Below are 27,121 nucleotides of genomic sequence, written 5' to 3'. Positions count from 1 at the left end.
ATCTTCCTGTAGGACCTGAGCTGGGCCCATCACCTCAGCCTGCCCAGCTGGTCAGCAGATGGGTTTCTTCCCAGGGGAAAAATGGCCCCAGGGACTGTGGGCCTGAGAGTCACTGGGTATTAGCAACTGGAGGAAGTGCTGGAGGTGAAATGTGCCCCCTTGGAGCATGGGGCCATCTGTGGGGCACCTGGGGTAAGGGGTAAGTTGGGAGATGTCTGGAGGGAAGGGGCTTCCCCTGGCATCTCTCCAGATCCTGGGCCTGCTGCAGGGCGACCTGTGCCTTCCCCCTTTTCAGGGCCAGAGCACCTACTGTCAGAAGGTAGGAGGCAGGTCCTCTGCACCCCACCCCTCAGACTATGGTCTGGTTTAGCCTCCTCAACAACAATGCTGGGGGAGCTGCAATGGTCCCTAGCATTCCTGGAGCAGGTCACTACTCCAAAGAAATAGGCATTTTGTGACACCCTTCCTACAGATGTGAGACAGATGTAGAGCCATAAAATAAGGCCACAAGGGAACAAATCCTAGTCACCCCACTGCTTGACCCTATGGGCCGGACATTTTGAAGGACATGTGTTTCCCCTGGGAAAGAGAAGCCCGGATCTAGGACCCTGACACTGCCCCACCTGAGTACTTCCAATTCTAGGGTAATGACAAGGCAGAAACGTGTAAAAAAAAAAGAAAAGAAAAAACAACACACCAATATATATTTATTTAATATATTCATCACAGGAGTTTATCCAGAGACTTAATTTAAAAAACAGAAATAAAACAAATAGGACACCACAACTGAAGATACAGTCATACAGAAATCAAGGCAAGGACAGACCATCTATGGAAAAACTAAAAAATAAAGGACAGAACAAGGAGAGGGGCCAGACAGCCCGGGTCAGGGCTCTTCTTGGCTGGTGACCTGCTTCGCGTAGGTTTCTTGCACGTACTTCTTAAAGGCTGGAAGAGAACAGGGAGGTCTTGGTGAGTGATGAGGGCAGGAGTAAGGGTGGGCAAGAGGGCAGCAGGGATGCACAGGCAGGCAGTTTGGGGGACGGCTCCCAGAATGACAGATTCTCCCCCTGCTGCCCACCCTGTGAGTCCTCCTGTCTCCCACGAGACTGGGGAGGAGACTAGGGGCCTTAGGGAGCAAGTCATTTGCACAAATCTCTGCCTTCTGCTTAAAAAGCCCCTCAACCCACAGGGTTAATTTTCTGATTTTATGTCCAACAGGCAAACCAGAAACACCAAGGCAGAGGTGGAACTGGCTTCCTTGCCCCTCAGCACACATTCCCAAGCCATGGAGATCCTTTGGTTAGAGGGAGCCTTGAAGGTTGGGGAGGGATCACCAGTGCCGGAGGAGGAAGGAGGTGGGGCTCACCCGTGGGGTTTTTCCAGAGCTCGGCAGCGTGTGTATTCAAGGGGCTATCGATGTTGGGTTCTGTGGGCGAAGACAACAGGGGCGGTCAGGGCGGGGTGGACAAGGCCGCCTGGGGGTAGCCCCGACAGGCTCCCAGGCTGCAGGGGCGGGGCTAGCCTCAGAAGTCACCTCCCAACAGGCTCTGGATGGACAGCAGGATGGTCCTGACGTCATACAGCGCCGACCACTTGTCCTTCAGGATGTCGAGGCAGATGTTGCCCTGGGTGTCCACGTTGGGGTGGTAGCAGGGTGTGAGGAACTTCACTGTCGGCGCGTTGTACGGGTAGCCGCTGGGGAACTCCAGGGAGAGCTTGTACCTCAGGTCTTCGTACACCTGCGCGGGGAAAGGCAGGCTCGCACCCCAGCCCGAGACCCACAGGAGGGGCTTGCTAGGACCTCTGAGTATTGCTGGGGCCTGACAGAAGACAGTCTTACACTGGTTCTGGTGCTCTCTCTCATATCTGGTGGGGACATCAGGGTCCTTTGGTCTGAGGGTTGTAAAGCGGCACCTGAGGGCCACCACGGCCGTGCTTTCTAGTCTAATTAGACTATGAGCTGCTCGCATGTACAGCTTAGGAGACTGGGGCACAGATCTGGAGTTCTGACTTTTCTTAAACCCGGATGTGCAGCAATGGGAAGCCACCCTCCGGAGACTTGCGCCCTCTCCTTGGCCAAAGTTCTTGCTTGTCCACCATTCCTTTCCTTGCTCTCTGGCCTCTGAGGAATCTAAGATAGGGAGACCTGCTTTAAATCCACCTTCTCAATATACAGAAGGGGAGACCAGGGCCTCAGGCTCAGCGCACAGGGGTGTCCTGTCTGCCTAAAGGCTGGAAGCAGAGCTGGCACTTGCATTACGTCACCTCCCACCTCTCCCCAGACTCCACAAAATCATAGTCGGCCCGCCCAACCCTGCACTTACTGTGCCAGCTGCGCCGTGGATGGTCCCCACCCACTTGAAAAGGTTGTCGGATTCAGGGAAGGCAGAAATTCCTTTGTCACCAGACATCTGGGGAGGAAACACAGCACTTGCTGGGCCTCAGAGAACACGCCTCGGAACAGTGGCTGAACCCTTATCCCTTAAACCCATCACATTCTGATCCAAAGCAAAGTGGTCAGGCCAAATCATCGATGGGCTTTCTGAGGAAGTGGCTAGACTCTGGGGCCTGAACACGTCCTTCTGGGGAGGAGGTTTGGGATTATCAAGGTTCAGGGCCAGGCTAAGGAGGGAGGGATTATGCAGTGACTGTGTTGGGAATTCCCTTCAATGTGCTACTGAGCGCCCATTCCACACAGAGCCCTGAGACTATTCACAGACCATGGAGATACACAATATGGGCACTGAAGGACTTGCACGGAATATTCAGGGTTAATGTAGAAAAGATCATCTAGTATGGAAGCATCACGAGTGGAGAGACGGGCATGGCTAAAGCAGGAAAATAGGGCCAGGGGAAGGCCTTGCATGGCTTCTGGGAGCTGTACTTTAGAGGTAACTTCATTGTGGGGAGAGGGGATGAGGAGCAGAGGCTGCTGGAAGAAAGGCGTGGGTGGGCATATGAACTTCCTCGAGGGAGAGAGCAAACCGGACTCATCTTTTCAACCCTGTGTCTGAGCCAAGAGCCTGATGTGCGGCAGGAGGCTGCTGATGAGTGTGCGCACAAGTGCGAGGGTGGACCCACTGGCTGGGGACCTGGGCAGGTAGTCACTCACCATGAGTGTCATCAGCTCCTGCTGTAACCTGCAAAAAAGGTGATCGGAGTTACCTGGGAGTCTGGAATGGGCCACAACTTCAGATGGTCCCATCTCCTCCCACATGGGTTTCTGTGAAGGAGCTGTCACGGAGGCTTACCCCTGCCCGGAGGGGAGACTGAGTTTAGGGGCGCACTCCCCTTTCCACTCGAGGGTCCCAGTGAGTCCTCAATGTCCGTGCTTCCAGGCCCTTACAGCATCATTTTAGAGTGTTCCTAACTCCCACTGCTCCTCTGGCGTCTCTCCCCGTGCCAAATTTCAAAATTGTTCTTCCTCGTTCCCATAAAGCCACCGAGGGTCCCCGGGGCGTCTACATCGTGGCTCACCCGCAAAGTACCCTGGCAGCATTCCTACACCTTCTGCCCTCCTTCGGGAGGGTCTCTAAGAGCAGCCCGAGCTCCTGAGTGTCTGTCCCTCCCATATCTCAGCCAGTCCAGGAGGCGAGGGGTCCCGGAAGTCTTTGCTCTCGGGTCCACTGCCCAGGACGTACCACACCTGGGTTTAGTCCAACAACACTCACCTCTTGCCCACGGGGCCCCTGGCAGCGCCCCCGCTGGGCTCAGCTCCTTTACGAGCAGCGGCAATGCTGGCGGCAGCTGGGTCGCGGTTCTGGGAGGCCATGAGGACAGCGCCTGCAGAGATGGACGGAAGACCTCTGAGTACACCACTGCAACTGCAGGGCTCCGGGGCAGTCCGCTTGCATTTGAATTGCAACTCTCTGGGAGTGCTGTCCAATCAGTGGCTCGCTTGGGTTTAATCCAGCCAATGGGCAGCGTGGGAGGGCTGTCACGGTGCAACCGCTAGACTCACGCACTAGCGCGGCGGGAATCCGCTTCTGAGGGATGATTGGTTGGAGGGGCTGCCATTAAAACGAGTCTACAGTGGATTGGTGGCCTCCGGAACACAACGACCATTAAAGGGCTAAGAAAGCATCCACGTGGGATGAGTCCCTTTCGGTCAAAAGTCTGGCTGCCTGTCGGAGCAGGCTCAGCCAAAACTCTACTGTCAGGGAAAGGGAGGGTCTTTAATCTTGCCCTGCGGCGCCGCCGCGAGACCCTGAAACTGGAAACCCCTGCCTTTTCCCATTGTAATTTCCTGGGCTCATCTGGAGGGCAAAAACTTGAGCCTGATGGCAACCTAGCAGTAGACTCTTTATAAGAGGTTCATATGCTGCCTTAGCTCTAAATACTTTAGTGTTTTAACCTACAGAAATGACGGTGATCAAAGCCACTGTATTTTTATTCTGGTCTATCATCAACCCACCGTTGTGCCCCCCATATGTTCTGCTACTTCCACACCTTAGTTAGTGAAGAATAGAGGGATGGGCCTGGACCAGTGTGGCTGGGTTGGGCATTTCCAAGCAAAGATGGTAACCATTGGATTTCTGGTCATATGCCTGGGTTGCTGGTTCCATCCGGTGGGCGGGCGTACCAGAGGCAACCAATCAAGAAGCAAACCAACGGGATGTTTCTCTTGCATGTTCTCTCCTTCTTTTCCCCCTCCCTTACCATATTCCTAAAAATAAATAAAATCTTTAAAAAAATTCGAGGGACAGGGCGGTGCGCAAGGTGTTCCCACCTTCACCTCATAAAGCAAGACGCATGTGCCCGGGGACTGGAGGGGGCAACCGGCCCCCTTTCCCTCTACCCACTCCTTCTAGGGCCCTTGATGCTTCTCCAGCCCTCACAAGGCAGGACGCACAGCAGGCTCACCCTCTGTGTTTATTACAAACTGTTTAATTGCTTCGCATCCTAACAACTTTACAAATACAGAACCACATGCCAGTCTGAGGGTGCTCTGTAGTGAGTCACTACAGAGGAACCCAGACACAGCTTAATGCTGCTGTCACCCATCCAGGCGCAGTCTCAGCGGTGGCCTCAGACATCGGGGCAACAGGGTCTTGGAGGATGGCTGCCAAGTGCAGCCAGGGGACTTGGCTTCAGGTCTGTGCAGGTGCATCAGCAGCGCGATGCTCATTCTCTGTCCGCTGGGTCTCCATGTACTTTCGCATCTTCTCAACTATCCAGGAGGGTAGGACAAAGGATTTCAGCTCCTCTAACTTCAGGTCGAGGCATCCTCTGAAACAGACATGGAGGGAAAAAAGCTGAAGACAGGATGTAGGCCCAGGGTCACCCTGGGGGCTACTGCAAGGCAGGGGAAAGAGGAGGGGACAGACCTACTGGGTTTACCTGTAATCATCGCTGGCAGCGAGGTCCCGGATGTCCTCCTCAATGAGGAGGTAGGCCTGGGGCGGGAGCAAAGCAGAGTGACCATGAACCCTGATTCATTTCCATCTAACTCAGTAACACTTTATTAAACAGTTGTTTAATATAAGGGCTGTAAGGGAGGGGGCACAGTTTATAATTTAGTAGGGAGAGCACATAGGGAGAGACTGTCTGGGGAACAGTTTCTTGAGACAATCTTTCACTCAAATAGAAACTTTTATGGGTGAGGGAGTGAAAACTGGTGACTATAACTTCTTCCTCTTTTGAAAAAAGACCCTGTGCCCTGGCTGCTGTGGCTCAGTGGCTTGAACACCAGCATGTGAACTAGAAGGTCACGGGTTCGATTCCCGGTCAGGGCATATGCCTGGGTTGGAGGCCAGGTCCCCAGTTGGGGGCACGTGAGAGGCAACCGATTGATGTTTCTCTTCCTCTCTTGCCCTCTTTCTGAAAATAAGTAAATAAAATATTTTTTAAAAAGGACCCTGAGGTGCCATTATTAACAAACTGGCATGAGAGCTGGCAAAATACACATGGAAACAGGAAATCTGGAGGAAGTTTTGAACTTCATGGCAGAAGGGAAAACTGTCTAGTCACTGGACTGTGTTGCCCTGGCGCCTATAAAACTGCCCAGGCACAATGCCACGGGCTGCAGTGGGAGCGAGCCCTCTTGTGAGTGCGCTATACGGAGGATGTTGTCCGTCATATGAGAAGGAAAGTCTTCCATGGGAAATGTTTCTCCCTAGTCTTAGAGGCAGGAATGATCAACTGGGTGCCCCTTGAGGAATCTGACTGTCTCCACCTCCAGGGCACTGAGAACTCTGTAACAGACCAGGTGTTCCCCAGGGGCCTAGAGCTGAATTTGTGGAAACCCCTAAGTGCACTGGTCTCCTAGGCCAGCAATTCAATCAAACAAATGAAAAATATAGCCTTGCTCATGGCTTAATTTTAGATCCTGTTTTTCCTTTTCCTTCTTGTTTCTTATTTCTGTTATACTGCATTTTATGAATCAATGGTAAGCTCCCTAAAATCTTTTTTGAAGCAGGGTGTAGGTTTAAATAGAGTAGTAAAATAAAAGACAGCTTTTAATATCAGGTAGGAGATGGTATACTAGTATATAAGGCCATTAGATTCTTGGTGTATTGCTCAGTGTCATCAATTGAGCTGCTGAGTCTGGCAGGGTCGGGGGGAGGAGGGACACCACCTGTGATGGGCAAGACCCCACCACAGTTTTAGAACTCGTGCAAGGGTGATTTTCCTAAGGTCTCGGCTTGATGTGAGCAGAAAACTCGAGGTGATTCTGGGAGGGGCTGCCAGGTGTGGCAAACAAGTTTCGATTTTACTGAAAGGGGCGCTGCCTGGGGCACTGTGTCGAGGACAGATTTTCTAATGGTGTCTGGTGGCAGGGTGTTGTGATTGATGAGTGAGAGCTGTCAACGGGCATAGTGGTGAGTTATATGAAGTGTGTCTTGTACCTGCTGTTGTACGCAGCTAACAAAATCTAAATGGGAGGGATGGGAGGAGAGGGGGTGCTGTGTGGGAGGCCCAGGGACAGCGAGGGGAACCCAGGACTGCAGCCTGCCCTCCAGCATGAAGGGATGGGCCCCCTCTGCCCTTACAAGCCTCCCTTCCTACGTTCGCCAGGCTTTGGAAGTCTCTCGCATTTGGAGGTGAGCTGCCTCTCACGGCCAGAAGCCCGGCCCCTGGGCTGGGGGTCTGCGGCAGTGCCACGAGGGAACAGTGCTCACCATCTTCCCCCCCGTTGCCCGCATGTGATGCTGCTCGGCCAGCCAGTGCTTGTCCTGGGGGTCAGCTGCATACTGTGAGGGACGAAGTCACAGAGGAGACGTTAGCCTGGTNTTACAAGCCTCCCTTCCTACGTTCGCCAGGCTTTGGAAGTCTCTCGCATTTGGAGGTGAGCTGCCTCTCACAGCCAGAAGCCCGGCCCCTGGGCTGGGGGTCTGCGGCAGTGCCACGAGGGAACAGTGCTCACCATCTTCCCCCCTGTTGCCCGCATGTGATGCTGCTCGGCCAGCCAGTGCTTGTCCTGGGGGTCAGCTGCATACTGTGAGGGACGAAGTCACAGAGGAGACGTTAGCCTGGTGGGAGGGGCTTGGTTCTAAAACTCACCCTTGGCCTATGTTGGGAACTGCCCTGCCTTGTTTCAGAAGCTGTAACCCCCCATGGCTAAGGCTGAGTAAAGGACCTTGGGACCATAAACCACTACGGAGGCAAAGCTTATCTCCCTGGCTGGGGTGCCGCCTCTGCCCCCTTTACTTTACCCTGCTTGACCCCGGCGGGATGACTAGTTAGTCAATGACAGTAAGATTCTTCAAGGGAGAGAAGACCTAAGACAGGCATGGTCATGAAGGGGCCCTCAGGGAAGGATTTGGGGGGGGGCTACAGAAAAAGGGGGAAATGGACCCTCGCCCCTTGGCTTTGACGTAGCCTGAGTCCTCATTCTGTCTGCAAGAAATCTCCTAATCTCTTGGCTGCTTTACTCCCCACGCCTGATTTAAGCCTGAAACATTGCAGTGCAGCCATGGGCAGCAATAGGCGGATCTCTGGGGATCATGCTTAAGAAAGAATGCATAAAATCCCGGGAAACCTGCTTTGCTAAGGATATTCTCAATTTCCTGAAAAGGGTCCAAGCAGGAAATGAGTTTGTTTCCCAAAGTTTTATAGCCCTTTAGCTAATGACCCTGACTCAGAATAAGCCCTCATAGTTCTTTGAATGTTTTCTATTGTTTGGTCCTTACTGCCCATAATGATTGATGAGCTTACCTGTATTCCTGTGCAAATCGAACCCAATAAAAGCCCATTGAGGAACAGGCTCAAGGCCCTTCTCCTCTGAGAGATCCGCCACCTTTCCTCCTCAAGCAGATCATGTCTTGGCAGACTTATTCTCATCTGTAGCAGACGAGGGGGGCTCTGTACACAGAGCCCCCCCACAGGCCCTTAAGCAGGTCTCATCAACAAGCCCTTGTCCTGGCTGGGTGGGTGTAGAGGGCACAAGGACCCCTTTAGAGCAAGGGCAGGGGAGCCCAGGAAACCGGGGGTGGGACCTGACTTCCAGAGATTTAGTTCACATCTAGCCCCCAACCTTCTCCTTCCTCAACACACAGCATCTCCGACGCGAGTCAGCCTGGTGACTGTCCCTACAGAGCTCCTCTCCTCTTTGCAACAGCGATCTGGGGGAGCCTATGGAACACGTGGGACCGGTATGGTGGCCAGATTCACTAAGACAAGAAACAGGACACTTCACGCTTCGGGGGAGGAAGGATAGCATCACAGTTAAGAACCTGGTTTGGGAAGCAGACCAAAAGTTTAAAGTCTGGTTTCTGCCACTTACTAGATGGCGGAGGCCTGGGCAGTAATTTCCTTGACACTCAGTTTCTTCATTTGTAAAACAGACAGTATTAATACTTGTAGGGTTGTTAAAAATCAATACAATGGTTCATATAAAGTGCTAAACAGAGAATGACACATAGTAAATGCTCAATAAAGGTAGGTTTTTTAAAAAAATCCTCATCAGAGGCTATGTTTATTAATTTTAGAGAGAGGAAGGGAGAAAGAGAGAGAGAAACATCGATCGGTTGCCTCCCTTGTGTGCCCTGAACGGGTACTAAAGGAACCTGCAACCTTTTGGCGTACAGGACGATGCTCTGACCAACTGAGCCACCTGGCCAGGCCAATAAAGACAGGTTTTATAAAGCAGGCAGAACCTCGGAAATGGAGACCAAGCTGGGAAATATGGATGGTGACGACCTTTGAGTTTAAATACTGTTTCACTTCCCATGTAATCCGAATGTCAGTCAAAATCTTTAAAGTGTGCACTTTCTGCCCGGAGACCCATCTCCAGGGGTTACCCTTCGGAACCGCTCACACACGGGCATGAGCATGTCCGCCGCAGCGCTGCTTATGAACAGCTGCAAAACCAGACACCCGTCAGCAGGGACAATGAGGTAAATGATGGAATATTTATTCTATCAATTCTGTACAGCTGTTAAAAATAAAATGAGGGAGACTCATTCAATAACATGGACAAATCTCTAAGGCATCATCCATCAGATCTACAGTGGCTGGCATACTTTTCCTGTAAAGGGCCAGCTGGTAAATATTTTAGGCTTTGCCAGTCACATATGGGAGGTACATCTCTGTCACATACCATTCTTCACTTCTGAAACTCCACCCCTTCCCCCCTTTACAAATGTTAAACCCTCTGCCCTGGCCGGGTAGCTCAGTTGGTTAGTGTTGTCCTGATATACCAAGGTTTGTAAGTTCGATCCCCAGTCAGGGCACGTACAAAAATCCATCAACGAATGCACCAATACATGGAACAACAAATCTATGCTTCTCTCCCTTCCTCTTTTTCTTTAAAAAAATCAATAAATAAAAATGTAAACAAAGTACTTTGAAAATGTAGAAACGCTGGGCTTGGCTCGCAGACCCTAGCATGCCCCGTGTACGAGGCAAGCTCCGTCAGGGCAGGGGCCTGTGTGTGTGATTGGTTCGCTGCTGTATCCCTAGCACTTTGCAAATGCTCTGCACGCAGTCAGTTTTTGTTTGATGAATGAATAAATTTGGGGGCAGAAAAAATAAAATAAGAGAACAACATGTGTACTATGAATTCAATAACATAAAATACCACTAGGGGACAAGGAAGGACACACACTCTCTGTGCACACACAGGGGAAGGGGAGTGAAGACCCCCTTGGTGTTGGTGGGGCCTCCATGGGGGGACAGTCAGAGTTAAGGGTGAGGGAAGCTCTGTGTTGGTTCCCTATTAGCTTCTGTGTATCATTTGAAACTTTTTACAAGAATGAGTTTGTAAATTATTTCTATAATTTGAAAAAGTTGAAGAAGGGGACTTCCGTCAAGATGGAGGCATAGGTGGAAACACTGTGCCTTCTCCCACAACCAAGTTTCAATACAACAAAAGTTTTGGAGCACTAAGACACACCCAGAGACCAGAAAACGGAATTATACGGAAGTCCCACAGCTACGAACCGTTCAATGAGGATGGTAAGAGAGGCGGAGCCAGCAGCGGAGCTGGGTCGGGCAGGACAGACCTAGGAGCGCAGGCAGCCCGGACCTAGTCGGGGTGCGGGGCAGACTGACCAAGGTCGCACATTCGCGCGCAGTGAGACGGACCACGCAGGCCCCAGGGGGCGAACCCAGTAGTGGAGGGCTGACAGCGGTGGCACACTCGCGTGCTATGGAGCGAGGCGCGTGGGCCTGGTGACGGTGGTGGCTGCGGTGCCAGCGGGGGTCTCGGCAGCAGGCGGCGGAGGGAAGCCATTGTCCCTCTTTGACCCTGCCCCCACATACAGCGTCACAACCCAGCGACTGAGTTGCCCTGCTCTGGTGAAAACCTAGGGCTCCGATCCTGCTACTTAACAGGCACAAACAGCCCAAAAGATGGCGCAAGAAGAACTCAAAGTCCCAGAGCCAATAACTCTAAGCGACCAACAGATTGCCAGCCTCTCAGAAGCCCAATTTAAGACACTATTTATCAGGATGCTCACAGAATTGGTAGAGTACAGTCACAAATTAGAGGAACATATGAAGGCTAAACTAATTGAAATGAAGGGAGATGTCCAGGAAACCAATAGTGATGGAAAGGAAACTGGGACTCAAATCAATGGAATGGACCAGAAGGAAGAACAAAACATCCCACCAGAAAGGAATGAAGAAATGAGAATTCAAAAAAATGAGGAGAGGCTTAGGAACCTCCAGGACATCTTTAAACGTTCCAACATCCGGATTATAGGGGTACCAGAAGGGGGAAAGAAACAGCCACGAGTGGAAAACGTATTTGAACAAATAATAAAGGAGAACTTCCCCAGTCTGGCAAAGGAAATAGACTTCCAGGAAATCCAGGAAGCTCAGAGAGTGCCAAAGAAGTTGGACCCAAGAAGGAACACACCAAGGCACATCATAATTACATTAGCCAAGACCAAAATGAAGGAGAGAATCCTAGAAGCAGCAAGGGATAAGGGGACAGTCACCTACAAAGGAGTACCCATCAGACTGTCAGCGGATTTCTCAAAAGAGACCTTACAGGCAAGAAGGGGCTGGAAAGAAGTATTCCAAGTCATGAAATCCAAAGACCTACAGCCAAGATTGCTTTATCCAGCAAAACTTTCATTTAAAATGGAAGGACAGATAAAGTGCTTCTCAGATAAGGTCAAGTTCAAGGAGTTCATCATCACCAAGCCCTTATTATATGAAATGCTAAAGGGACTTATATAAGAAAGAGATGATGAAAAATATTAACAGTGAAAGGACAGCAAACACACAGTTATTAACAACCACACCTAAAATGAAAGCAAACCAAGAGGACAGCTAGATCAGGAGTGGAAACATAGAAATGAAGAACACATGGAGGGTTAGAAACAGGGGGGTGGGAGGAGGAGAAGGGGGGAGAAGGCACAGAAGATAGCATAGATGGTAGGTAGAAAATAGATAGGGGGGAGGGCGAGAATAGTGGGGGAAATATAGAATCTAAAGAAATTGAGACACGTGGTTATAAACTAAGGGGGGGAGAATAGTGGGGGAGGGAAGGTGCGGGTGGAGGGGAATGAAGGGGGGGAATAGAACAACTGTAATGGTATAATCAATAAAATATATTAAAAAAAGTTGAAGAAAAATTTGAATAATGCCTTAGGTCAAAAAATTGACAAAAGACGTAATAGGCAGTTTGCATAAGAAATACAAGTAGACTGCAATGAATGGAAGTTGCTATTGTCATGAATACAGAATTAAAAGTAAAACACATTTTCCCTTCACTTATTAGACTGGAAAGGTCAAAATGAGAGACAGTAAGCATTGCCCACTGGTGTGGATGGGAGCCCATTACAAATGGCGGGTCTCAGAATTGGGTGATAATGCTTGACGTTTATTGAGCTTCCCCCTTGCTATGTGTCGGGCACTGCGTTGGGTGCTTAAATGCACCCTCTCTCTTCATTCTACCGACCCTGTGAGTTAGTCTGCATCACTCCCATTTCATAGACAACAAAATGGGATCAGAAATGTGGCGCCACTTGCCCAGGGTCACACAGCTAGGAAGTGATGGAACCAGGACCGAAACCTTGTCTTAACCGTCAGGCCACAGGAAGCCAAAGTAGGTCCGAGGGCATTTGGGGGATGACGCATCAAGGCCTCGGAGGACGTGGATCGTAACGAAGAGACGTAAGGGGACGGGAGTAAGATGACCCTCCTTCCCGTCCAGGTAAAGGGAACGATAGGAGTGAAGACACTAAGGAACAAGACGACGCAACAAGTAGGCAAACTGTCTGGGTTGTAGGAACCCCAAGTACAAGACTGAAACAACAGAGGGGGCAGGTCTGCCCTTCGAAGAACTGGAACTTGCGCAGAATGTTGTACACAGAGTCCATGATTCTGGGACCTCGGAGGGGACACGTAGTTCTGGTGAGGGGGACCACGCCTTATGAATAGGTGTCAAAAACATGTCGTGCTTACACATGCAGTTTTTTTTCTTAATATGTCTGGGGGCCCTTGTGACGAATACAAATTCACTTAAGAAGGTGAATGAATTCATGCTCCGCCCACCCACTCAGACGGTGGGGAGCCAGCGGTGGGGATCGAGCGCAGCGGCTCTCCAGGGGCGTCCCTTCTCAGAAAAGGGCCGAACCACTGTCCTGCCCCAATGTCCTCGCAGATGATAAGGTGTGGTTAAGAGCTCAGGCTTGGCCCACAACACACCCGGATTTGAATCCCGACTCACTCATTACTAGCTGAGTAACTCTGAGCAAGTCACTTAGCCCTTCTCAACCGTACCAATTTTAAAGGACAGTTCTAAGAGATGTTGTAAGTGTAGTGCCTAAAAGCATGTTTGGTACACGATAAATACATGCGCAAGTACCCAGAGGTGCTGAGTAAACTTCGAAAGACAAAGGTCAAGGGTAACAAGAACCCAGAGCCCTCACTCCCAGATAGGTGTTTGTCCCAAGCTTCCCTGTGCCATCTCCAGTTCCCGGCGTCACAGGTTCCCCTGCAATGACCTGCCTGACCCCCAGCACTCACCTACCTTAAAGAGGTGTGGGTGCTTGATGTAGATCCTCCCTCGGGTGCCCCCCATGCCCAGGGCTCTGAAAAGTAACAGACAAGCAGTAAGGACTCCAGCAGCCGGAGTCCTGGGCGCGGACCCCTCCCTCACTGCCAGAGCCTAGACTTACTTGTTGGCTCGAGACCCCAACACAAAGGTGGTCGATTCATTCAGCCGAGCTGGGTCCCACTGTGCACAAACAGAAAGGCGGGGGAGGGTGAGGCCGATCATTGCGCAGAAGGAAATACTGTCCCCCCACCTCTACTGACACTACCCTTGTCCATTATTCAGAACAGCTGATTTAAGAAACTGAATACTTACAACATGCCAGGCCCTGTGCCAGACACTGGGGATAAAGAGATGAGGAAGACAGTCTGTTCTCCAGGGAGCCACAGACTGATGTGTAGGGATAATTACACCGCCCCGAGATGGGCAATGACACAGGTGAGTGCAGGTGTAGGGGGTACCAAAGGGAAGGGTAACAGGAAGCTGAAAGAGGTAATTCCCAAGTTGATTCTGAAAGGGTGAGCATGAGTTAGACAGGGCAGTAGGGAGGAGGAAGGGGCGGCATGAGAGCTGGTCTGGCATGTTGGGGAGACCACAAGCAATTCTGTGCTGCCCAAAGAGAGAGCACACATTAGGGAGTGGGAACTAAGGAGACTCGGGAGAGAAGCCAGGAGAGCCTGGAGGCACATTTTCCTCAGTCTGAAGGCTATGGGGAGCTACTGGGAGACTCCACACGGGGTAGGGTTTGCTTTAAAGACAGCAGCGCATCTTCTGCAATGTGGCTAATGGGTCTGAAGTGGCAGACTATACAGGCGGGGAGGGGGTGGGGGAGGGACGGGGACGGTGTAGTTTAGAGATTGTTGTAATAGAGCAGTTTGGAAAGAAAGCAAGGGCCCGACCTAGGAGAGCTGTGAGGAGGAAGAGCAGGGAATAGCAACGGTGATACATGTAGGAGGTGGGAGCACCCAGGACTCGGCTGGATGCAGGGAGAGGAGGGAAGGAAGAGGCAAAGATGGCTACAGTAGAGAATGTGAGAGAGAAGGTCTAAGGACAGAGTCAGGTTTCCGTCATGGACATGTGGAGTTTGGAATGCCATGGAAATTCCAGGCAGGGCGGTCTAGCAGACAGTAGGACATTCGAGATTTCAACTAGAGGGGGTGCGGGGCAGAGTGGCAGGGCAACTCTGGCGCACGCTGGTCCCTGGAACCATGAGTGAACAACTCAGATCTTCCAGAGAGGAAGCTGGTGAAGGAGTGAGTGAGGGGAGAGTTCTGGAGACGCCCCTTTATATGGGACCCCGCTGGGGAGGAGCTCACAAAAGAAGTGTTGGGGGAGGGGCAGAAAGACCAGAGGGGCCCAGGAGAACACAGGGCCACCTGGTTTACAGAGCAGACTTTTCTAAGACAAGTGCGGTCACCCTGTGAAAGCGAGGGCTGGTAGGACAAGAGCAGGCCATTTATATACCAGACACAGCCTGGACCAGGATGGTGGGGCTTCACCTATTTCATGGGGCTCCCATGCAGGACTGTACTTAAAGGGTTCTGCTGCTAACAGAGCTTGCAACAACTGTTTTGGGAGCAACAGAGGCTCACAGTCAAGAACACAGACTCTGGTGTCAACTGGCCTTGAGTTTGAGACTTGGTTCCTCACTTACTGGTGTGGCAACTCTGACCAAGTCCCTAGGCCTCGGTGTATATATACACCAGTGTATAAGGTAACTAAATGAAATAACTCTGCCCACAGGGAGCTGGCAGGATGATGTAATGATGTAATCCATGTCAAATTTAGGGCAGTGCCTGGCATACATGAAGTACTGCATGAGTGTTAGTGACCACTAGCTTTTGCAAGGCTTCAGCAGGCTCAAGCCTTCTCTGTTTTGCCCCTAACTGCAGCCACTGTGTGAGCTCCTTCTGGGTGGCCAGCAATGGGGGTAGGGTAAGGGGCAGGGGGCCCTGGACTGGCGTGTACATGTCCATCACCATCCCCAGCATCTTTCCCTCAGGCTGGGCCCTGGAGTCTTGACGGAGTCTCCCTGGAGAGAGGTCACTGCCACGCTCACATACTCATACCTTGGGGCCTTCTCGACGAATTGGTTCACAGGATTTTGGTTTCCACCTGATTGGAAGGCAAGAAGAAAGGTGAATTCTCCAAGGTCAGGTCCAGGACTGGCAGAAAGTCGCTGGTGGTGGGGGGAGTTCCCTACACACTCTCACTTTAGCCCCAGGTGCCCTCCATCCTGGCAGCCCAGTAGAGGAGGTACACGGGGAAAGGACTGGACTGGAAGCTGTCCCAGGACATCGAACCCAAGAACCCCCCTGAGCTGCAGTTCTTGTCCATCAAGAGGAGGTCACAGCAGCAACTGCCGTTGTGTCGGTGAGGATTCTGCTACTCCCTCTCCCCAGCCAGTGGCTCCAAGCTACCCCCATCGCCTTTAACCAGACCAGTGGGGCTTTATCTGCTTTATACACTGGGGCTCCACGTGAAGTTTTGTTCGGAAAAAAAAAGATTCTGTTGCTTTAAAAATCTTTGAAAATGACTATCCTAGAGGGAATGGAGTTTTGCCCCTTATTAGCTGTCTGACCTTGGGCAAGTAATTCTGAGTCTGTTTCCTGATCTGCAAAACGAATTATACCTTCATTAGAGGGTGGCTGTATGGATTAAAAGGAATAAATTTAAGGTGTTCGGACTGGTTACAGTACACTATAAACATTCAGTATGTACTAGCAGTAAAGAAAAGTCTGGTGTTTAACTGGGTTGGGCTGAACCGTTTTGGGGCAAAAGCAGATAAAACCATCTCCTCCTCGCTGCTTTCTTCTCCTGCCCCACAAACCTGGGTGACCCCCCTCCTCACTGCCTTAGCCAAACAGCCCTGACGTCTATGGAACAGAACTCTGGTCTCTTTCCCTCCAAGCCCACGCCCTCCCTGCTGCTCCCTTCGGCTCCATTGGATCCTACTCACACCATGCCAGTGGCTGCTCGGTCATTTGACAGGATGTGTCCAGGAGGCCGTCCCTTCCTCTGCCACAAAGAACAGCTGTCAGAGGCCTGACCCCGAGGAAGCCCCTCCCACCCCGCTGGCAGGTGCAGGGTCACTGGTGAAGAGAGTTTTTCCAAAGAAACCAAATGATGCTTGAGAGTGAACAGGGAGAGTGAGTGTTCCCAGGGTTCTTGCTCCTCAGGCTAGAAAGGCCCCAGGGTGCACTGGGGAAGCCCACCCCCTTCTCTGCAGCTTCGAGGCCCTTTCCCAGCCAGGAAACATGGAGATGGTTTACCTTTTTGGGAATGGGACTTCCTCGATGGGCACCCTCCTCTTCTGTCTGCCGAACACGCTGCAGAAAAAGGAAAGGGAGTCAGGGGAAGGCCAGGGCCTGGGGGCTGCAGCGCTTGGGGACTGCGGAGGACTGGGCCCCTGGACCATGCCCCCCAGCCCTTCCCTGAGTCAGGCCTCAGAAACTCTCCCAGCATGGTGCTATTTGGATCTGGTCCTACAAATGGAAGGTACATGGACCCTGGTCTGACCAGCCTCCCCCACCAATACCCTGGGGCAGTGACTCTGACCTTTATCCCTGGAAGCTCATGGGTCAGTCTGGGTATGACCTTCTCTCCATCTGAGAACAGCAGTTTAGCCTGGAGGGAAGAGACCAAGCTCACCGTCACTATTTTGGCGGGGGCCTCTCTGCCTTCCTTTTTACAGACACACTCCGAACTGGGTCAGGACTGGGGGTCATGGTCAGTACAAGGGCTCTCTGAGACGCACATAAGTAGGTAATAGGTAACGAATGTTTTTAAAAACTCCGGTAATTAATGATCAGTTTAAAAGTTAGAAAATATAAGTAAAATAATCAAACCTGACATCTCAGTATCCACAGAATATTAACATTTCAACGTAAATTCTTCTTCACTGTTTTCCATGGAAATACGTACTATAGGTGTTTTCTAACTAAATGCGTTGATATACTACACATTCCTCAGTAGGCTGCTGGTTTCATTTAATAAGCATTGTGTGCTTAGTGGGTAACTGCAGGGGACGCAGCAGGAAGTAACAGAAGCAAGGTCCTCCCTTTGTGCAGCTTAGATTCTGTGGGCAATCTGAATAGTAAGCGAATAAACAGATAAACACGGTGATTTCAGATCACGAGAAATGCTCTGAAGAAAACACCGCAGGCAGATGTGACAGAGACTCGCCAGAAGGGAGGGCCCCTGGAGGCAGGTGGTCAGGCGAGGCCTTGCTGAGGAGGTCGCCTCCCAGCCGAGGGGTGGAGACGAGGAGCCAGTGCGTGCCATCTCCGAGGGGCTGCCTCCTTCTGGAAACGCTTTTCTATTGGCTCCTGTGGCCACGCTTCCCTGGTTTCCCCCCCATTTCTCCAACCAGTCTCTCCAGCCTTCTTTGCTGGCTTATCCTCCTCCATCTGGTTCTGTTCACTGTGTCCTCTTTCCTTAGATACTCTAGCGGCTTCCCTCCATGCTCACAGCTTCGATTAACATACATGAACCGATGACTGTAACTTTTCTCTTCCACTGTAGCCTCCCTTTGTGCTCCAGGTTTATATAGAGTCTGCCCAAGTCCATGTGTGGCTGCCCCGAATAGGCTGAGTCCAAAAGTGAACCACAATCATCTCCTCCAAAAGTCCCTTTTCAGTGCAGAGTGCACGAGTCTCCACGCACACGTCTGTATTATGCTTTTGCACACCTGTCTCCCTAACAGGGGTGTAAGTTCTGCGGGAGCAGGGACTCTGCTCTCTGCTTGCCATTTGTTCATTCGTTTGTTTATTCACTCATTCATTCATTCACTCACTCACTCATTCAACAAACAGTGTACTCACATTAACAGTCATGTTCTAGGGCTAGGAATATAGCAGTGAGCAAGATCAGGCCTCAACTCTTATAAAACTCAAGATTTTGTCCTGGCTGGTATGGCTCAGTGGTTAAGTGCCAGCCTGTGAATCAAAGGGTAGCCAGTTCAATTCCCAGTCAGGGCTCATGCCTGAGTTGTGGGCCAGGCCCCCAGTAGGGGGTGCACAAGAGGCAACCGCGGGTTGATGTTTCTCTCCCTCTCTCCTTTCCAAAAATAAATAAATAAAATCTTAAAAAATATCCCTCAAGATTTTAGCAGAGGTGGGTGTGAGAGGGAGGCAGAAAATAAACACTATGAACTATTCATAATTTCAAACTGAAATAGTGGCAAAGAACAAGTGAGGTAACAGAATGACTGGAGGTGGAGAAGGATGTGGGGCGAAGGCCACTTTGGAGGGAGAGGCCGGGGACGGCCTCTCTCATGAGCTGATATGTAAGCTAAACTCGAAGAGAAGCAGAAGCCAGCCGTGTAGAGAGTTAAGGGTGGGGCAAGCCAGGCAGTGAGAACAGCGAGTGCAAGGGCCCTGGGCTGATGTGCTGGAGAAGCGGAAGTATGGCTACAGTGTAGTCAGCGGGGACAGGCGGGATGAGGGGAAGCTGAAGAGGCAGGAACCTGTCCACGCAGGGCTCTGTGGGCCATGGTGAGGCGTGAGGGCTTTACTCTGCCGGCAAAGTGAAGCCACTGGAGTGCCTTGAAGAGCAGAGGGGGACAACCCGAGCCGCCTTTAAGAAGGTGGGTCTGCGTGCTGTGAGAATGGACGGGAAGACAAGAATGGAAGTAGCCCAGGGATGAGATAGACATTTGGAATCACCAGCAGTTAAGCTTTTAAGCTTCAAAGCCCGGGACAAGATAGAACCACCTGGAACGAGAATGAGCCACAGAAGAGAGGGGCCTGATGACTGAACTCGGGAGTGCGCCACAGTCAGGGTTGGCAGCTGGAGGTCGGGCAGAGATGGGGAGCGGGCCCAGGAAGCAGAGAGGTGGGGCTGGGGAGGCTGCAGCCAAGGGAGGAGCATTCTAAGAAACACGACATGATCCAGTGAGACAAATGCCACCAAGAAGCCATGTAAGCTCTCACTGCCGGGATGGAGCTCTGCCCTTCCAAAGCTGAGGTCCAGGCCCCGATCCTGCTCTTTTCTGTGGCTGTGCCCAAGTAGCTGGCCAGCCAGTCTTCTTGTGGTAATTACCCCCACCTAACTGAACTCAAAGCAGCCCTGTGGCTTTGGTCATGAAGAAAGTTCCATGTCTGGCAGCTAATGGCTTCAGAATCGAGCAGAGTCTGGGTGATGCTGACAATTCCTGTTAATAGCAGCAGCTGACACACGCAAAAGTTCACTACTATCTTGGGGATACAACCATTTATAGACCTGATGTCATGCCTCCCGACCACACCCTGAGAGGCAGGGGTGCAGAAAGGGTGACAGTCCCCATGCTGCCAAAAGGGGCTGCGACTACCCGAAGGATCAAGTCACAAGCACTCACAGAGGTGAGATGGGTCTGGGCTATTCTAACTCTCGCTTGTCCTAAGCCACGGCTTCTTCGTCTGTAAGTTGGGGATTAAAACATGTCTTCCACATCGGGTCTCTTCCGGATGCAAGTGAACAGATGAGAGAACATGTACCGCAGTGCCTGGCACACAGTGGCTACTTCCCTCCCCTTCTGTCCACAACACCTCCACGCCCTACCCGGGCGCAGGGGCTTCTCCGGCACCCCAGCCGATGACGGGATCCCATTTCTCTGCAAAGCCCTGTGCCCACCTCTCTCATCCTGTTTGGTCTCACCTGCTCCAGGCAGCTCCGACAGGCCTCCTGGATCAGCTGCTCCGCATCCACTTCCTCCCCAACATTGTCTCGAACGTTCAGGGCTGCCCTCTGGAAGAACTAGGGAGGAGTGCCGAGAGGAAAAGTCAGAGGTCCTGCTAATCTGTATCAACTTGAAGGGAACAATATGAAAGAGAAGCTTTGGGCTCTTCTCCGCCATCTGGGAGCTGGGGAGGCTGCCGGGAACAGGACTCTAACCGGGGCCACTGCTGCCGGCTGCCAGCGGGGTCTCCAGAACCAGAGGGAGCACATGGCTCTGCTTAAAACTGAATGTGCAGATGCTCCAGACGAAACTGGACTCTACCCAGGCAAGAGATGTGCTGATGTGTGCGAAGCAACACAGTGACTCCTGGTGGCAGACCAGGCAAAGCCCGAGTCACCTGGGGAAAGGAACTAGGGCTCATGGGAACAGTGGCTGGCTCGTGCTGAATTCCACAGCAACCGTCCTGCTGAGGCTGCTGGACGCAGAAGCCATGTAATGTTGTGCCCCTCAAGGATTTAAACTTACTGAGAAGTAAATAAAAATGTATTGGTTCTCTTGTATTTTTGTTAAATGGCTTAAGCATAAAAAATAGAAGAGAAGCATTTATTGCACCCTCATGGAGAAGGGAAAAGGGACCGTGAGCATGGCTTTGAGATCAGGCAGACCTCGAGTGGTGTCCCAGGCTCACCCCAACTCTACCCTCGTTTACAGAGGAGCACAGTCACGGAGGTGCCCACAGGACGGTCACTGCAGCATTAACGTGTAAACAGTGCAAAATCAAATAACCTAAATGTTCGGGTACAATTCAAATAAATTACGGCAGAGCCATACCATAAATACACAAAGATTAAAAAATCATGGTAAAGATGCACAGGAAATACATTTTGACATGAAAGGTGTTCATGATATGCTGCCGAGTGAAGGAAGTAGTTATAAAATAGTTTGGCATCACAGGAGCCTATTTATGTAAAACAGCAAAAAGCAAACACAGAGACACAAGAAGTGTAAGGATATACGTTAAAGTAGCAGCAGTGATATCACGAATGATTGCTTTCTCACCTATATTCTCTCAATTTTTATCATGTGCATGTATTAATTCTGCAGAAGGAAACAAACATTTGTTTTATTTGCTACCACACATTCATTTATCCTTCCCTCTATCCATCTATCAACCTATTTTATAAGCTCTATAATTAGAGCATTTTTTTAAAATGGGGCATTTATTTAATTACAGAAATAAATAAAAGATTAATAGTCTTTTGGGCAAGGTCAGTCATATCTAGATACCTTTAAGATCCTAAACATCTTTAGTATCTTAAACACCTTTAATCCTCAACATCTTTAAGAAAATGAGTTGTGCCCTGGCTGAGTAGCTCAGCTGGTTAGAGCATTGTTCCAACATGCCAAGGTTGCAGGTTCAATAGGTCAGGGCACATATAAGAATTAATCAATGAATGTATAAATAAGTGGAACAACAAATTGATGTTTCTCTCTTTATCTCTCTTTCCCTTCCCCTTCCTCTGTAAAATCAACAACAGCCAAGTAAACGAGTAGCTGAAATTGGGGAACACTTTAGACAAAGTGATCAGACGAGGTCAACCAAGAGCATGAACCTATCAAAGCTGTGATGTAATCAATTCATCTGTACCTCCTCCAAAGTGCGAGGAGGGGTATCCTCACAGACTATGAAGAGGGGAGCATGCAGCCCCACATTTTATCTACCCACCCCTTGTTCAGGGGAGAAGGTTCCCAAGTCATGGTGCCCATTATTGGGACAGGCAGTAAGAAAAGGGCCATGGAGGCAGGAATCCTAGATTAAATCCTGGCTTCGCCTTTCCCTACTGGCTTCACTTCCTTATTTCTGCATGTGGAGGTTTGAGAGTACATGGTGCATTCTGGGATGCACGAAGATCAGGGACAGTAATGACAGGGTACAGAGAAGGGTACGGACCACTGTGGGCCATATATGCCCCGGGAAGGAATTTGAATTTTACCCAGAAGACAAAAGAAAGTCACTGTGGGGTTTTAAACTGGGGAACAACACCGCTGGATTACATTTCAGGGATCACTGGCAGCTGCTATGGAGGGTGGGCTGAGAGAGGGAAAGAACAGAGGCACTTAGGGATTTCGGTAGGGGCCCAGGTGAGAAATAACGAAGCCCTGAACCAAATCAGAGGCAAGGAAGATGGAAACGTCCAGAGGCAGGCTGGATAGACCCTGCAGTGGAATGCACAGGACTCTGCCACTGGATGTGGAAGACACAAGAGAAGAGGGCGGAGCCCCTGGTTTCTGGTTTCTAAGTGAATGGTGGTCCCTTCAAACTTGACCCATCAGCAACTGTGCTCCTGATTTCCTCTGTTGTCCCCCTCTTCCTCCAGTAAGGTCGAGGCGACTATTTTGCAGTTGCCCGGGGCGAATCACTTAGGGAACAGTTTACTTCTCTTTTTCATTCATCCTGCACCTCCGAATCACTGGCAAATCTCGTGGGTAGCCTACAGAATCTTGACCCTTTTCCAACATCCTCACTGCCAACACTCAAGCCACTATCATCTCAAGCCTCCTAACTGGTTCTGCAGTCTATTGTCCATACAACAGTCAGAGTAACTCTTTAAAAATGTCCAGATCACACGCTTTGCTCAACTCTCCAAAAGCCTTTATTTTACTTGTAATAAAATCCAAGGTCCTGACCATGGCCTCGAAGGTTCTCCCTGTCATATCTCTGATCGCCTCTCCTACTACTCTCCTCTGGCTCAGTCTCCCCCTGCCACACTGGACACCGAGTTGCTTTGAAGGTTCTAAGCACAGTCCTGCCTCAGGGCCTTCGGCCTTGTTCTCTCAGCAGGGGTGGCTCCTCCCCCAGGTCTCTGCATGGCTGGTTCTTTCCTCACTTTATTTAGATCTCTGCTTAAATGTCCTTCTATCAGAGGGCTTTCCCAGCCACAATCTATGAGGCAGCACCCCTGCTCCCCACTGGCCACCCCTTCCCCTTCTCTCTGGCACTCCCAAACAAAGTACAGCTTTGCCAACAGAGGACAAGGTCATTGTCCGCTCTGTTCACCGCTCCATACCCCATGCCTGTAACAGTGCCTGCCATTACAGCAGGTGCCCAGTAAGCACTTCTGGAAGGAACAAGTAAACACAGGAGAAGGTTTAGGAACCACCACCCCCCCAAAAAAAAACAGAGTTCAGTCTGAAGCATCCGTGAGGCATTACTCGTAGAACCATGCAGAAGTTTACAGTCCTAGATAATAATTTCTATAATAATATGGTGATATTATTAAACAAGTAATAAAAACACTAGCGATGTTCGAAGCACAGTTCTGAGCATATTCCACTTACGTAATTTCATGCTCACAATACAGCTTGGCAAAAAGGTGTTCAAATTGCCCCCAAAGAGAGGGTTCCAGAACTGGAAAACGCTGGGTGTCTGTGTGCCCTAGAGGAAGCCAGGCAGACAACGACGCAGGAAGGGACTGCTCCCGAGTCTCTCTCCCTGCGGACGCTCTACCCGTGCGCCCCTCTCACCTTCATGTACTTGTTGAACACGGTCTGGATCTCCTCATTGATGCTGGGCTGCAGCACGGCTCGCAGGAGGTCCATGGAGATGGCGGGATCCGTGAAACTGCACGCAGACGGGGGCGGGGGGGGGCACAGTCAGGGCACATGTCCCAACACACCCTCTCTCAGTCCGCCAGCCAATGACTGACATAGCGTCTTCGATGACACTAACAACCCTTACTGAGAACTAGCTCTGTGCCTGGGTTCTCTGTGAACAACACAGATGCATGCCTTGATTTCATTCTTGTAGCTCTATGAAATGAGTGTTAATTTAAAGGTGTTAGGGGTATTGGTTGGTGGCAGTGGGAAAGAGGGAGGGAGGTGGGCTGAGTTGGGACACCTCCGGTCCCGCCTGTGTCTCCCTCTCCCGTTCTCATTCTCGTTCTCGTTCTGCTGCAGGCCCACAGTGCTGCAGTACCAGACCTGGGAGGAGTTCAGTCCGGCAGCCCAGAAACTCTACCTCACCGACCCTACGAAGGCACGTATGGTTCTCAAATACAGAGATTCTGATGCAAGTTTGTGTATTACTTTAATAGACAATTACTTTAATTGTAATAGACTATTAAAGTAATAGACAATTTACTTTGTTTGGTGTATAGAATAGACCAAGCTCAAGATGTAAAGAAGATGGAGAAATTCCACAGTCAACTAATGTAACTTAAGGTAGCGAGGGAACCCAGTGTTGCCATGGAAACAGACTGACTTGTTTGAAATGAAGACTGTTTGCCATGGTCTTGGGAATTAAGTTTCTTCTTCTTCTTTTTTTTTTTTATTTAATTATTTTTCAAGTACAGTTTTCTGTCTATTACTCCCATCCCATCCCACCCCCCTGAATTAAGTTTCTTCTGAATTTGAGAAAGCATTGGGACAGAAAATACTTCATGTAACTAAGTGGGCTATTCAGAAGCCAAGAGATCATTTTTTGTACTTTGTTTCTGAATATTTACTTTAGAGAGCTAGGAATAAGTGTAAATGCTTTCAGTTAGCAAACTTTTACTTATTTTTGGAAATTGCACAAGAAAGGTGGCTATCTTGGAAACTTTCTGCAGATTACGTGACACTGGGTAAAATATATAATTACTTCTTTGGTAAGTTTGTATCAATAATTTGAAAATGAGACACCAAGAAAAAGCCCATTTTTCCTTAAGTTTATTCATGTTTAAAAGAAAGTAAATGTAATCATTTTGCTGAGTTGATAGATTTCTTTGGGGCCATAAAATACGTGCAGCTGATGCCCAAGAAATGTAAAATCTGGTAACCAGACCTAACTGTGCACAGCAGCATACCTGATTATGTACAGTAGTGCAGCCCCGATTGTATCTGAACGCAATTATGAAAACGAGTGTGCTTTATCTTGAACTTTTTAAACTTAAGAGATATTTTTGAATAGAAGGGCTTCACAGGACTATTGGAAGGCTGAGCACCCTCTGAATCTGAGTGTTCAAACGGCATGAATGGAATGATCACTGATGGTCTGAAGCCATCATATGATAGTATATTTGTCACCTATTTCCAATGTACAGTTTCTCAGGAGGGCTGAGAATTATGTGCGCTGCTGAATCATTCCGTGCCTCTCTGCCGCTCCTGCCCACTTCTCTACTTCCTTAACTGGGCGTTAAGTGTGACTGTCGACTGTTACATTTTCCGCTGAACCAGAAGTATGATATTGTTTGCTATTTACTTTACATTTGTAACTTGAATTTTACCACCGAAGTGTAATGTTCACATGTTGATTCCTACATGAAAATATTTTTTTGTCAGGAATTTGTCATGCTGAGCAACACTTTAATAAGGAAAGTTCCATTAGCTGTATGAATTTGGACATGTTTCAGAGAGGCCAGTAAATAAAATATTACGTATATATCGTTTCTCTTGAAGTTTTAATTCCACAAGAATTACTAATTTCTTGACTGGAGGATACTGTATTCATATAGTCTAAAGTGAGCCTAAAGATACAGTAAGCAAATTTTGTTTGTTTTGTTTCTTATTACATTTCTCTGAGCTGTATGTTGATGGCCAGGTTCTCTTCTTGACTAAAGAGAGTCATCAACTAGTGTAGAGTTAAAAAAAAGTGTAAAGTACTGTATAATACTTACACAGAAAAGTCTATACACTTTAGCAAATAATGGTAATGAACATTCATTTACTCACTACCCAGGTGAAGAAATATAATCAGCAGCCCAAAGGCCCATCTTGTGCTCTCTTGCTTCCATTTTATTATTTAATTAATAATAATAATAATAATAACTCACCATTCATCACTACCCTATATTACCACAGGGTTATAGCACCTGTGGATGCCATTTTTCAACCTTCACGTGCCTCTGCCTCTTTAGAGCTCTCAAACACAGAGCTAGTGGGGGTTAGGGATCTCAGATAATGTGTGACCCACCTGTCCCTCCTATTTTGCACATGAGTTCAGAGCGGGAAGTGACTCGATCAAAGTCATCCAGAGTCACAGAATCTGAGTCTCCGCTTTCCCAGTCCAGGGCCCTTTCTGCTACCTGACCACCTCTTCTCAGCCTCTACACCCAGGACTGGACCCCAAAGCTGCCTTCCAAGGAAGGGCCCCCGGGGCAGCAAGTCCCATCCCTTACCTTGTTGTCATTTGTGAGCGGCGGCCCCTTCGCTGCACCTGCCGGTGCTTTATCATTATGTTCCAAGGGTTCTGTGGGGACCAAGGGAGCAGATGTCACCGAAGTCTGCGACGCTGGGGTGAAGGTGGTGGGAGGGTAGGATGTAGTTTAATCTAGAGTGCTGCTTCTCAGATGCTGATACCATCTCTCCCACCGTAGGGCGGGGCTGGGGGGCAGTTATTGGAAGACCCTGCTAGGGATGAGAAACTCAGGGAGACCTCCCTGCTTTAAAAGTCCCGACTCCACCTTTTCAGGAACGGCTGGAAGAAGGGATTCAGTGTTCACGGAGGGCCCACTCTGTGAGGTCTGATATGCTGGGCACTTTACCTGCATTTATATCCTACCCCCAAAACAACCTTATGAGGCCAATACTAATCATCTCCGTTTTATAGAAGAGGAAACTGGAGCTCAGGGGGAGTTGACAGCCTGACCCAAGCCGTCTAGCGAGGAGGGCAGCACTAGAATTTAAGTCCAGGCCGTCAGACTGCGAAAAAACGCCAACCCCCTAGCCAGCCCCAGCCACCGCCTTCCCTCGCCCGCGGGCTAGGGTCCGGGGAACCCGAAGCCCTGCGGGCCCGAGCTCAGGCCCGGCCCGGCCTCCCTCGGGACAGTCTTACCGTGAGAACCAGCTGCCCCGCTGCACCCGAGTCTCCCAGCTCCGGGCCGCCCCGCTCTGTCCCGCCGGGTCCCCGAGGCTGCTCGGCGTCGCCAGTGGCCCCCATGGCGCCCACGACCCTCACAAGCCCCGGCCGACTTCGCCAGTGGGCCGGAAAGCGGCCTCGTGACGTCATTGGAACGCGCGGCTGCCTGCCCGAA

At 50.2% G+C, this 27,121-nt stretch overlaps 2 protein-coding genes and 1 pseudogene across 2 annotated transcripts; 1 reads left to right on the top strand and 2 right to left on the bottom strand.

The window, feature by feature from the left end:
• Positions 1 to 729: 729 nt before the first annotated feature.
• UBE2C (ubiquitin conjugating enzyme E2 C) lies at positions 730 to 3,851 on the bottom strand. The gene is made up of 6 exons (XM_037044159.1): positions 3,675 to 3,851; positions 3,116 to 3,143; positions 2,328 to 2,414; positions 1,538 to 1,742; positions 1,370 to 1,429; positions 730 to 948 (listed from the first exon to the last, which is right to left on the bottom strand). Exons 1-6 carry the CDS (start codon positions 3,773 to 3,775, stop codon positions 887 to 889), a joined length of 543 nt encoding a protein of 180 aa, XP_036900054.1. The 5' UTR covers positions 3,776 to 3,851; the 3' UTR covers positions 730 to 886.
• Positions 3,852 to 4,871: 1,020 nt separating this feature from the next.
• On the bottom strand, positions 4,872 to 27,113 carry DNTTIP1 (deoxynucleotidyltransferase terminal interacting protein 1). Its single transcript, XM_037044158.1, has 13 exons — positions 26,923 to 27,113; positions 26,267 to 26,337; positions 23,637 to 23,733; positions 20,090 to 20,188; positions 17,012 to 17,080; positions 16,726 to 16,782; positions 16,413 to 16,471; positions 15,523 to 15,568; positions 13,578 to 13,636; positions 13,430 to 13,490; positions 7,370 to 7,441; positions 5,344 to 5,399; positions 4,872 to 5,232 (listed from the first exon to the last, which is right to left on the bottom strand). Exons 1-13 carry the CDS (start codon positions 27,094 to 27,096, stop codon positions 5,094 to 5,096), a joined length of 1,059 nt encoding a protein of 352 aa, XP_036900053.1. The 5' UTR covers positions 27,097 to 27,113; the 3' UTR covers positions 4,872 to 5,093.
• LOC118985824 (signal recognition particle 9 kDa protein-like) lies at positions 23,929 to 24,371 on the top strand (annotated as a pseudogene).
• Positions 27,114 to 27,121: the final 8 nt, after the last annotated feature.

Source organism: Sturnira hondurensis, unplaced genomic scaffold (genome assembly GCF_014824575.4).
Source record: "Sturnira hondurensis isolate 20B ecotype Veracruz unplaced genomic scaffold, ASM1482457v3 Scaffold0004136, whole genome shotgun sequence".
NCBI lineage: Eukaryota > Metazoa > Chordata > Mammalia > Chiroptera > Phyllostomidae > Sturnira > Sturnira hondurensis.
This window is presented reverse-complemented; position numbering and strand designations above follow the sequence as displayed.